We start from the raw sequence: 13,475 nt of genomic DNA, 5'->3' as shown, positions 1-13,475 counted from the left end.
AGATTATCTTTTCATATGTTTCTTAATTATTTGTATTTCCTCTTCTGTGTGTTACCTATTTATGTCTTTTGCCCATTTTCCCACAGGTTTGTCTTTTTCTTCATAACATATAAAGCTTCTTTTGATATTAGGGCTATAATCCTGTATTTGTCATAATTCTGACAAATATTTCCCAGCTATTTATTTATCTTTTGATATTGCTTGTAGTGCTTTTTTAAAAAAAACCAAACCAACATTATTTTATTTATTCTTTATTACACTAAAATATATATAAAATTGATCATTTTAACAATTTTATGTGTACAGTTCAGTGGCATTAAATAACTCACATTGTTGTTAAAGCATCACCATCATTCATCTCCAGAACTTTTGTCATCTTCCTAACATTATTTTATTTTTTATGTAGCCAAACATACATGTCTCTTTTCTTTTTATTTTTTTTTAAGAATTTATTTTTTTTAATTTTATTGGAGAATATTGGGGAACCGTGTGTTTCTCCAGGGCCCATCAGCTCCAAGTTGTTGTCCTTCAATCTACTTGTAGAGGGTGCAGTTCAGCTCCAAGAACCAGCAACCTTGTTGTTGAGAGCTCGCGCTCTAACCAACTGAGCCATCCGGCCGCCCCTCCGCAGCTCAGCGGCAGCTCGTTGTCTTCAATCTAGTTGTGGAGGGCGCAGCTCACTGGCCCATGTGGGAATCGAACTGGCAACCCTGTTGTTCAGAGCTAGCGCTCTAACTGAGCCATCCGGCCGTCCCTCTGTCTGTTTTCTTCTGGATTTCCGGTATTGTTTTTTAGGATGCTCTCTCCCATCCTAAGGTCATACCCAGGTTCTCCTACTCAGTATTTATATTATTTATATTATTTTATATTATTTTAATATATCTGAAATTTATTTTTGTATATGGAATGGTGTGATATGGTTCTGATTTGCCTGATGGAGAGCCTGTTTTCCCAGAATTATTATTAAAGAAAGCACATACTTTTCAACTATATTGAAGTACCATCTTTGTCATATGTTAATTTTCCTTAAATACTTGAATCTGATTCTAGGTTCCATACTACTTCTGTTTGTTTATTTCTATGCCAATGGCCTGTTGGCCTTCCGATGATGAGGGTGAAGCTGAGGAGAAGGAGGATTACAGGCACTTTATTGAAAATTTTATCAACTGATCAAGCAAGTTGCCCCCACTAGTTTTTTCAAACTTGGCGATTTTCAGATAGTTATAGTTCTGTATGAATCTAAAAGTCAGTTTATCTAATTCTAAAAAAGATCCCATGTGGATTCTGATTGGAATTTCATTACATCTACATATTATTTTTATAAGAATTGACCTTTTTGTGATATGAATTCTTCAGTGGTATCATTTTGTCGTGACCATACTTATACGTCCAAAGTCTTTAAATGGGGTAAAGGTGAACTTTAGAGCTTTCATTGTGAATCAAAAGCAAAATTTGGTACCGTTACTATTAACTCTTACAATGAGTTGCATGATTTAGTCGAGAACATTCATCCTGGTGAGAAAGAAGAATGAAAGGAAATATGAAGAACCTTGATTCTTTCTCTGCTTCTTAGTTTGAAGAAGGTCTCAACCTTGCTCAGTCTCAAGACCTTGAGAGTATTATAATATGCTGGTGTAGGAATATTTGGGAAGTACCCAGGATTAATTGTTATTATAAAGCAGGGAGGGGGGTACATTACTTTTCTCTATTCTGGGTGAATGTTAATTGACAAAAGACTCCTGCAAATATATCTATGTAACTAAGACCTAGTTTCTTAGTTGATTTTTGAAATCAATTTGATTTTTGAAATCAATTTCAAAAATTATTTAAAAAAAATAAAAAACATTTTACTAAGATAGCTCCCATTTTCTAATTTAATCTCTGTTCTTTTCTTATTCAACCCAGTTGTGGGAGAAGGAGAATGATTTTGAAAGAAAACAGGATATGACCATTGAGAAAATGATCTGCTGTTTTTTGTCTAAAGCATAGATAGGATAAATATCCCCCATTCTCCCTACAAATAGACCAGAGAATCCTTGACTCTTGAATGATAGGAGAGACCACAGATGTAACGGTCTCTACGCTGGTCAATCTGGAAACATGTGACCACTGAAGACCCCCTTGAGTAGAGGTTACAGACCCAATACAGGGGCCAGGCAGGTGTGGGACAAATGATTCACTTCCACAAATGAATACACCTTTTCTCCCTAACTTTTCTGAAATATAACTGGCACATAACATTATGTAAGTTTATTGTGTGAAACGTGTTGACACCTTTATAAATTACTAAATGGTTACCACCATGGTATTGGCTACCACCTCCATCCTGTCACATAATTACCTTTTTTTTTTTTTTTTTTTTTTTTTTTTGTGGTAAGAACATCTAAGATCTACTCTCTTAGCAACATTCAAATATATGATATAATATTAGTTATAATCACCAAGCTGTAATTAGATCCCCAAATTGTTAAACTTTTAACTGGGAATTTGTACCCTTTGAGCAGTATCTGCTCAGTTTCTTCACATACCTCAACCCCTGGTAACCACCATTCTACTGGGTTTTGTTTTTTGTTTTTTTTTCCAGTTTGTTCTTTTTAGGTTCTACCTATAAGTGATACGCAGTATTTGTTTTTTTCTGTCTGCTTATTTCACTTATCATAATGCTCTCAAGGTCCATCCAAGCTGTTACAAATGGCAGCATTTCCTTCTTTCTCGTGACTGAATTAATATTCCATTGATAATATACTTTCTCTTATTTGTCTTGAAATATGCAGTCATTTCTATTGCTTGTATGTTTTCATACTTTTGATAGAAACATGGGTACATTGACTATCTCGCTTTTTACTCTAATATAAGAAAATTAATAATGCAAGAGTGATGATAAAGGCCAGCTGTCACTGGGCCTTTGTGTCCAGCAGTGGTAGGGACTGTGGTGAACTAAAGCATACAGGCTTTATCTAAAGTGAACAGCTGCTTCTCAGCCCCAGCTTGCTGATGCCACAGAGACTGCAGGCCTGGTAGTGCTAGATTTCTAGCATTTTCAAGAGAATCTTGATAACCAGGTTCTTAAAGTAACATTTTCTGGTCTGAAATGTTGCCAACTAGTACAAAAAATGCTGTGGGCTACACAGGCCAAACATTTAACCTTAAAAAGTGTAGGTAGGAGCCTGAGCTCATCACCATGGATGGGTGGGCAGGGAAGACATAGGGCTGATGTCTAGATGAAGGACGCTGTCCAAGAACACAGCATTCTCAGCTCTGCAGGGGAACCAAGTAGGGCTCAAGTTAAATTCAACTGGTAAAAAGGGAGTCCTTTTCTTAATATAGGACAAAATGCTTCACTTCACAGCATAACAGGAAATACCAGTATTTAAAACAGAGTAAAAATAAAAGGGAGACCAAAGTAAAACAGCAGCCGCAAAGGCGGAAACTTTATACATGAGAAACTACATCTGAGTTGAGCGGCCCCGGCTTCCAGATACAGCATAACTGAAGGATGTCGTGACTGGCCTGGTAACCACGGAGATGCTCCAGATTGGGCCAGCCCAATTCAGAATGCTGAGGAGTAACAACAGGCCTGAGGCTTTGGCTTCACGTACTCATAAAGAGGAAGGCGGTATACTCCAATGAGCCCTGAACTGAATCTTTGTTGTATATATGGTAATTTAGTCTGTTCTATTAAGATTACCTGTACGCATAATAAACATATTGAGTAAGCTTGTGAACATCCGTCCTTCATGTTGCTTGGTTCTTCTAGTCTAATTCCTCTGTATATCCCTAAAGAAGCCCATTCAGTATTGAAGTAGAAACCTCCAAACCCTCGTGAATGCAAACATTCACAATGTTGAAACTATGATTGAAACCTCCAGGCTGCTGATTGCAAACTGGTTTTAAGACCAGAGGTGTCCCTCTGAGTTCTGCCCCTGATGCCAGAGGAGTCAACAGAGAGAGAGACAGATAATGTGGTTTGAGATGCTGAATGCACAGGACCTCACCTCTTCCAGGGAGGTCACACACCCCTGCGTGGGGAAGCCCGCGACGCAGCTCTTGGCAGCATCCGCCCCTCTGACCACTTCCTTCTTCCATGATATGCCCATGGCCTCATGGCATCATGCTCTGTTGTCTTCTCTCTTATCTTGGGGGACCTTCTTCCCTTTCTCCTCATGCAATACACCTCTGGGTGCTGGGTTCCTTGGGCCTCTTCCCTTACTCACTCTTCTGGGCAGTCGCATGCATCTATCACTGCGCTTACACTCATGCTGACTCCCGGCTTTTACCTTCAGCTCACACTGCAGCCAACCTGACTACCCCCTTGGCTATCCGAGTGCTCACCAACCCAGTGTGCCAAAAGCAGTAGTTTCTTCCCCCTCAAACCTGCTCCTCGTCTCATTGATGGCCCCACCATCTGCCCCCTTATACAAACCTTTGGGCATTCCTGGCCCCTCCCTCTCCTTCACCCTTCACCTCCAGTCTGTCACTGCATCCCGACTACGCTAATAACAAAGTACATGTCCCAGCAGGACCTTTCTCACCACTCCCTCACCTTCACCAGGGCCCATGTTCCAGATACACACCTTCAGGCACAGCAGATTGGAGAGTCTTCCTCCTTTTTCTGCTTTAAAGTGTTTTATCCACGTAGGAAACATGATTTGCTCACTCATTCATAACTAATTATCAAATGCCTATGACGTATGAGGCCCCACGCTGGGGTCCAACACCATCATTCCGAGTGAACAAGAGAGCACAGACCCGGATGACATGGGTCTTACTTCTATTGAAAGTATCTATTATGTCTGTTGACAGTAGAGGACATTAAACAAGCAACTGAACAGCAATTACTAAGTGATCCTTCCTTTGTAATTCCAAAGGATCCTGAAGGACATACCCTTCGGGGAGGGGGGTTATGAGACATACAGGGGCACTGAACTAGTCTAGGGACATCAGGGAAGACCTCCATCAGAAGGGACATTTCCTCTGAGCCTTAAAGGATCAGTTTCTATTAACTAAAAATCCACCTCCCCCGCCCCCGCGCTTATTCTCCTTTCTTTCCCAGCCTTCTCATATCTCTCTTTGCCCTCACCAACCACCTGGGTTATAATCACTTCTCACTTACAAGCCACGAACAGCTCCTAGAAGTAAGACAATACTGTTTACAGCCTCCTTCAGACCGAGACAAGAAACTTCCTAAAGGACAAACAGCTTGCTTCCTATTGGATCAAAACTAGAGGAAACTGTCTTTCCCGACTCATATTTAGCATCTTCCTTTTCCTGTTTTCAGCAACTCAAGCATCCCAACCTCATCAACCTCATTGAGGTCTTCCAGAGGAAGCGGAAGCTTCACCTGGTGTTTGAGTACTGCGACCACACGGTTCTCCATGAGTTGGACAGATACCAAAGGGGGTGAGTGACCCATCCCTGACAGACAAAACACAACGAAACACACTGGGAAAATGGTAAGGGAAAATTAGCAATGACTCTTTCTCAGATTAGGTGAGAATAGCCAGTGTTTAGGCAGCACACTCTGCTGCTGGGGTTGACAGAGAAGGAGGTACCAAAAATGTTGGGAAAGAGATCATAAGTAATCATTTTCATGAAGCAAGCAGCAGCAGCATTATTAGGTCGAACTTGATGTCTTTGGTACATTATCTCTGCATAGATGCTGACTCTCAAAGAAAGAAAAGGAAAGATACTAGTTATCTGTGCCTGACTAGGAAAGTGTAAGGACAGGAGGTTGAAAGGAAGAGTCCAAAGACCATGGCTAATAGGAAGTTTACAGCTAAAACGAACATGTTGTTTCATCTGAAGCAATCAGATGTCTGGTCTGCTGTATTGGTCAGGACTCTTTTGGTTACAAGTGACAAAAACCCAGCTAAGCAAGTGTGGGTGAAAAAGGAATGTTGTGGCTGTAACTAGGAAGGACGGAGGGAGACATTAAAGGCTCCGCTGAGCTTATCACACATCCCTCTCTAGCACAGGCAACTCTTTTGTGCATTAGAAGAAGGCTTAGTGAGCAGACAGAGCCTTTGTTTGAAAAAAAGGGGGAGTCGCTTCCTCTGGTTAAGAGTAGCCTCTTTTTGTAGCCAGAGTGAGCAGAATATAGGCTGGATTTTGGCTCCCACCCATGCTCAGGTGGTTGTCTTAGGTAGAGCACCATAGGTGGTGGCTGTTCTCTGTCTCTGTCTCTCTGTCTCTGTCTCTCTCTCTCGACTCTTCTTCTTTGTGTTGGCTTCATTCTGCCTTGCAAATGAGTCTCTCTTATAAGGTAGATTTTGGAGGTGTGTGTGTGTGTGTGTGGTGTAGGATGGAAGGAGTTAGGAGAGGAAAAATATGATAGAAAGCATGGCTACAGGCTTTTATCAACCTACGTAGCCATTCTAGACGAAAGGAAGTTCTAGAAGAAGGTAGCATCTACATATAAAGTCCAGTGCACACTCTGATTGGCTCAGCTCATATGATGCAACTATTCCTGGGACCAATCACTGTGATCAGAAGGAGAGGGTAGAATGATCAGCAGGCTCTGGGAGATATAATTCAAAGCAGGTCAGTCAAGGAAGACTTCGTGGAGGAGGTGGCCTTTGAGTTGGGAGGGGAGGAGGTTTAAGAGAAGTTGATCAGGGTAGGATATCCCATCCTCTCCTTTTGCTCTGCTCCTGGGAACCCAACTTGGCTGGGGACAAAACGCTGAATGCATTGTAGATCAGATGGTAGAATGGCACCCCATCCTGGCTCACATTCACATTTAGTAGGTGGAGGCTGAGGCTCTTTCATCACTGCTTGCAAGCCTGGGCTAAGAGCTTGCTCTGCCATGTAGTGGTTGTTATATATGATCTACTGTGACCTGCAGGCAAATGGGATTAAAGTGGCTCGAGGTTTGTTAGTGACCATGGCACAGGTTTTCATGTTAATTTACACAACCAGAGTCAAGAAACAGACACCTCCCTTCAGAAAGTTACTGATACAGAGAAATTATGTTTTCAAGAGAGAAATCTTTAGTATGTTGATATTTGCTATTTTGACAGCTTGCAAGTGACACTTCAATTAAACTTAATACTATAAGTTACTCGTGGCTATGTGGTACAAGGGAGGTATTGCAGGGAGTTTGGTTAATCATGTTAGATTGAGTCATTTGGAAACACTGATAAGTTGGGGGTTGAAAGTAATTGGGAGTCAGTTCTTTTTTTAGCATATAATTTGAACAGAAGAGAAAAGGGCAGGACGAGGAGTAATTAGAGTTTTGAAAGCAGATTTTTTTTTAACTCCACTGTCTAAAAATATGTTATCTATGTTCCAGGAAATAGACAATGCTTTAATATGGAGGTGGATTAAAGAAGGGAAAGATTAGAAGATATGTGTGGTTAAGTACAAGCAATTTTATTTCCAAATGACAACGTGCTGTGGTTTAAATATAAGATTGACTTAAGGAACACTAATAAATGAGCACGTTTGAAAAATAAGATTTATTCTAAGCCAGGTCATATCTGTTTGTTTTGAAGTTTAAGGATTTTGTTTGCTTGCTTGTTTTAAAGTAAAAGTTACTTTCCCTTATACTATTTGGCAATTCTTCAATCTATTTTAAATTCTATTTCAAATTTTTGCTTGTCATCATTGAAAAGTAAATGTCATTAAATTGTGTTAACCAAAGAAAACTTTTTAAAATTTTTATTTAGAGATCTCATACTATAAAACTTTGTAAGTACGCTGAAGGAAAAGTGGGTCATCATCATCTATATGAGCTTTGGCAAGTAGCCTACAGGTGTCCTCATCCGTAAAAATGAGAGTTTAGTACCAGATAAAGTGTAAGGAACTTTCAACTCTATAATGCTATGAATTGATGATCTAATATCCTAGAAGTTAGAAGACTTTGGTTTTCCTTTAGTTTCATATTTGATCTGTTAGACAATATCAACAAAGGATAATGCTGTTGTTTTCCCTGCCTGGTGCTAGGGTGTGTCCTCCTTAGGTTTGCACACTTACTGTAAGAATGTCCTGTGATCACTCTATTACTAAGTACAAATTTCTAAAACTCAGACTGGATCATGCCACTTCCCTACATAAAATCCTTTACTAGCTCCCCAAAGCTTTACTAGTGTGATGAAAACCCTAGCATGGGATGCAACTTCTCACTCACTCTACAAGACACCCCTTTCCTACCTAAGTTTCCCACGCCATGGAATCATTTGCAGTCTAAAGTTTCAGTATTTGCTGTTTTCTCAGCCTGGGTTGCCCTACTTTGTCTACTCTGCCTAGCAAACTCCTGCTTCTCCTTCACATATAGCTCAAATATGACCTCTTGTGTGATAGTCAGGAGTTCCTTCCTCGAGTGTCTGTAACATCTTCTGGGATCATTTACATCACATACCCCATTTGTCCAGTAAACTATTAATATAAAATCTTCAGCAAGAGCTGTGCCTTCCTCACCTGTATATCCGCAGTATCTTCTAGCTTAATTCTTGACACTTGTTGTGGAATGACCGAGTTAGCAAACTAGTAAGTTGATACTTATAAAATGATTTTAAAGAAGAGGAATCATAACAAAGTTTTGATTATTTCTCATTTTAAGACTTTGGTTTTTAAATGCTAAAACTTAAAATTGTCAAAGGATATTAATACAACTGCTGGAGCAACCTTTCCAGAGGGCAATTGGGCAACATGTATTAAAAACCTTAGAGACATAATCCACACCAAACAATTCTACCTCTAATAACTTAACAGAAGAAAATAATTGAGTATATATGTAAAGATTTTGTTATAGAAGTGCTTATTGTTAAAGTATTGTTTATGATGACAGAATTGTAAACAACAGAAATGTCCAATGATAGAGGATTGGTTAATTATGGCATATCTTTACAATGGAATACAGTGGAGCCATTAAAAATCCTGCTTATAGATAAAACATACATTGACATGGAAATATGTTCATGAGTGGTTGCAAAATGAAAAAATATTATGCTATAATAAAAACACATATTTCATTTTCACAGAACTTATATGTAGGTAGGAGAAAGAAAAATAAGTAATATACACATTTTTAAATGATTATCTCTGAGTTATGATTGTTATAGGTATTTTTCATTTTATTTGTTTTTTCCTATTTTCTCCATGTTCCATTTATTATTATGGTAATATTTTAATTATTAAAAAAAATTCTTGCCAAATTGGGCTAAAAGACCTCTCTATCGTGAATCTGAAATGGACACTAATTCGTCTTCTTATTAACATGTTTGTAAGTTCTTGTACTCCTCTGGAAAGCTTTTGAAGAAGATTCAAATCCGTGTTGATACTAACAAGCCAATTTATGCTACAAGATATGTATCCTGCTACAGTGATATAAACATGTCTGTCATGATTCCTGGTTCTGTGTTCATGTTCATATTTGCCCTCATACAAGCATATTACAATTCCTTATCTTCTGTAGGTGTTAATATGCTTTGTAATTATTATTATATGAACTCTTTGTCTCTCCTCTCTCCAAGTTTTGTAAATGACTAGTTTTGGTGTTCTCTCCTCATTTTTCTGTCCCTCTATAAGTACAGCCAGACACAATACGTCACTGATTCTTTCCTGCACAGATACCATTACCACCAGTTCCTCCTCTGAGTCTAATATAGTTTGTTCAAAGAACATTTGTTGGTTAAAGTTACTGCAAGTTTTCAGTTTCTGACAGTGGAATTCCAGAACTTTTATAGAACCCTAAAAATCTTTTTCTTCAACTAAAAATGTTTTTTGTTGTTGTTGTTGTAAAACTGTTTCAGTCATCCCAGAAACATATAGAAAGAAATAAAATTAGCTTGAGAAATTGTTTTCTAAGTATTTTTCTATGCACATATATATGTTTACATAGATTGTACTCTATATACTGTTCTTTATTTTTTAAGAGTATTTGGGAGCTGTCTCCTTATTCATACATAGCTACTTCTATATTTTTAAAGTAGCTGTATAGGTTTTCATTGTACAAACATGCCGTTGTTTCTTTATTCAATCCCCCATTGATAAATATTTAAATTGTTTCTAGTTTTCTACAGTGAACAAACATTTGCACAAATACGTAGTTCTATAGGATAAATTCCCAAGAACATATTATTTCTACAGGAGTTTGGCCAGTTCTCTCTTTTGTTGTAGCCTTTTATAGAAATCAAGCTTTGATGAATGTTGGTTGTTTGGCTTCTTGTACTGTCACAAATATTAGAAGAGCAGTAGTGGAAAGGACAGCTGCCACATTGAGAATGCCGGAGAGATACATGTTCTTTCTTCATCATCACTCTTAAAATTTCTAAAATTTTAAAAAATCAGTTTGAGCTCTTCACTTTCACACAGCAGTTGTTTATGTTTCTCTCTGTTCATTTCAATTTTTTTATTAGAACATTAGGGTCACAGTCCATCCTGCTCCAGACACTTGGAGAAAGAGAACATTCCTTTCTGAGAGTTATGTTGTGAAACCAACACAATGCATCAGGGCAGAGATATGGAGAGCAAACTCACGGAGATAGAATGACTGCTGGGCTTGTTAGAGTTGACTGCATGTTTTATCTAATGACAAGACCCTCCTAATTTGGAAATGGGTGCAATTAAGCTATTACAGCCTAATGGCAAAAATCAGTCAAATTGCCTATTTTCCTTCATCTAGATTCTTTGCTTACCAAACACCATTCTGATTATAACTTGACTTTGTTTATGGAATTGCCTACAAAGAGAGCATGAGCTGGTACTCAGGATTTGAACATGGATGAATAAATTGGCATTCTGGTTTTATGTATCAGGCTAGAAAATGTATTTAATGTTCACCTGCCCCTTTGAAATGGGTACTGTCTTGATGTGCTGACAATATTAAGTGTCTGGGTCTGCAAGCTTGAAGACCATTGTAAAAGCAGCCAGCCTGCTGGCTGCTTGTCCAAGCAAAGCACCACTTTCTCCATGCTGCTGTGATGAGATGATCGTTTTCCCCTCAATTCTATTCTTCACTTAATAGTCTTTCATATGCATTTCTATGTATGTTGCAATATAATCTTTAGATCTATTATTAATAACTGTAAGATTATACATGTAGTTACATTACCATCTAACCATTTCTCCATTGTTGAATATTGAGGTTGGTTTTAGTGTTTGGTCTGATAAATGATTCTGCTATCAAACTCTCGCTACAATAGATTTCTTTTCTTTTGCGCTTTTCCCTTAGAAGTTCTCAGAATGGAATTATTGGGTTGTAGGGTTTGCCAAACTGAACCAATTTACCTTACCACCAATGTTGTGCATTTATATATTTTTTCCTGTTACTCATGTTGGTTTCTATTATTAAAATATTTGATTAATGAATTCCATCAAATATATAAGGAAGAAATAATAGCAATCCTATACAAACTCTTTCAGAAAATATAGGCAGAAGAAACATTTCCCAAATCATTTTATGAGGCTATTATACCCTGATACCAAAACCAGATGAGGACATTTCAAGAAAAGAAAATGACAGACAAATATGAACTTAGTTGCAAAAATCCTTAGCAAAATTATTAGCAAATCAAATCCAGCAAATATAATATAATATAATGTAATATAATTTAATGTAATATAATATAATATAATATAAAATATGTAATGTAATATAACATATCACATAATATAATGAGTGATGTACTGCTATTTCTTGATTTATCAATTTGGAGATGATCCATAGACTTCCTATTATGATAGATGAGAATTTTGCTTTCTTACACCATTATTCTACTCCCCTAAAATAGTTACATTAAAATTTTATTAATGCAATATTCATGGTTCCCATTATTATGCCTATGTAAACATTACTTATAGCTGAGTATTTTATTGTACTAGGGATTCCTTTTGTACTTTTTTACAAATATTTGCCTTGCTTTCTAAATTTGCTTAATATTCTTTAATCCTATTGCTAACTTTTCTCACTTTTTTAATAGTATCTAAATATACTTTCCCACAGGATAATCACACCAGATAATCCATTCATTGCTTCTTTTTTTCATTTTTTTTTTTTGTCACATCCTGCCTCCATCTGATGGGCCCCCCGTTCTCCATCTGATCTGATCTGCCTGGCTTGTTGGACTTGAAGCCCGCTGTCCAGCTGTCTTCCTGCGACGTCCCTTTGCTGTCCTCCTTGGAATCCCCTCTGCATTGCTCTACAGTTGGATTTACTGCTTCCGGGATCTTCTGTCTTCCTCTTTCTAGGCTTACTTATTGTAGCCAAGTAGATACATCTCCAGTCATTCCCAAAGATGGTACAGTCACACAGAAATCTAGACTACAGACATTTCTAAAGACATCCCATCCCCCAATCCTCATCTCTCCTTGGAGTTAAACAGTTGGGAGCCCTTTATGTGCCTGGGGGTGAAACAAACTCCCAAAGTGCAGGAAGAATGCCGTGAGTTCACATTAGTGGAAGACTAAGGAGTGTTTTCCTCTTCCACCTCTTCTTACTAGTAGAAGAAGGGTTCCATTCCACCCTCCCTAGAAAGAGTGCCTCTGCTGAGCTGAGGGACAACACAGTGGGCTTCCGAGGAACAGTTGTAGCTCTCAATGAGGCAACTGAACTAACTGAAGACCCCAAAGCAGACTACCCAGGGAATGAAGACATACCTTGCTGAGCCCTTCCCTCCTTGGTTTGGGACAGAAAATAAAGCAAGTGTCCTTGCTCAATTTTCTCATACCCTGCCTAACCCACATTTCTAGGTCCAGAGAGCAGACATGTTTAGGAGTACAAATCCCACCAGACCTGCCCAGCTAGTTGGGAGTCCAAGAGGCCCAGGCTGGATTCTGTCTCACCCCTCTGGAGCATTATATGCTAGGAAAAGGAAATGGGGATATGGTTTGTCCAAAGTTCAATAGCCTGATATCATCTGGAGGAGAACCAGGCCCAGGAGAAAAGCTCAAACACCACTTCCCTCACAGGTTAAGATTAAGTTTATACATGATTCTCTGAAGGGACAGCTTGTCTTTGAGCTAGAATCCCAATGGGGGCTCTTATAGGCAGTAAAGAATGGGAGAGAATTGGGTCCCTTCCCTTCCTCTCTGTTCCAGCCCTTCCCCACTCTGCCCCAGAGCTCAGCCATGACCATCGTTTGCCACCAGTTGGGAAACAAATACTATAAAGTAGAGTGAATTCCTTAACCTTGCCAGCATACGAGTAAGTTGCAACTTTAAGAATGTCTGCTTTAGCCCAAAGGGTTTGGCCAGACACTCAGACTCTTTCAAAGCTTTTAAGTTTGTTTGTTAAATATTTTCATATTTATTTAAGATAGTATATAAGGCAGAGGCATGGTGATGACAACTGTCAACATGCCTGGCTCTGAGTCACACTGTTCCAATCTGGAAGGGTTGCTTTCTATGCCTGGAACGCAATTATCACCTTGTCATTTTCCTTCACCATCCTCCTAGGGGTTTCCATTGCTTCCCTCTGTGTCAGGTCTTCAGTTTTCTCTGTTTCATGTCATCTTCTTTGGAAGTTTACTCCTTTT

The 13,475-nt window shown here is 38.7% G+C and overlaps 1 protein-coding gene across 4 annotated transcripts in view; it reads left to right on the top strand.

Moving 5' to 3' along the window:
• Positions 1 to 13,475, top strand: part of CDKL1 (cyclin dependent kinase like 1) — a 50,277-nt gene that overhangs the window by 19,034 nt on the left and 17,768 nt on the right. For all 4 annotated transcript variants that reach the window (XM_074327496.2, XM_019725658.3, XM_019725659.3 and 1 more), the window contains one exon: positions 5,279 to 5,400. In XM_074327496.2, coding sequence (XP_074183597.2) covers positions 5,279 to 5,400 — 122 coding nt within the window. The remainder of the gene's footprint in view (positions 1 to 5,278; positions 5,401 to 13,475) is intronic.

Source organism: Rhinolophus sinicus, chromosome 3 (genome assembly GCF_057876585.1).
Source record: "Rhinolophus sinicus isolate RSI-liver-muscle chromosome 3, RSI-T2T, whole genome shotgun sequence".
NCBI classification, from domain to species: Eukaryota; Metazoa; Chordata; class Mammalia; order Chiroptera; family Rhinolophidae; genus Rhinolophus; species Rhinolophus sinicus.
The sequence above is the reverse complement of the archived record's forward strand: the minus strand, read 5'-3'. Positions and strand labels throughout refer to the sequence as shown.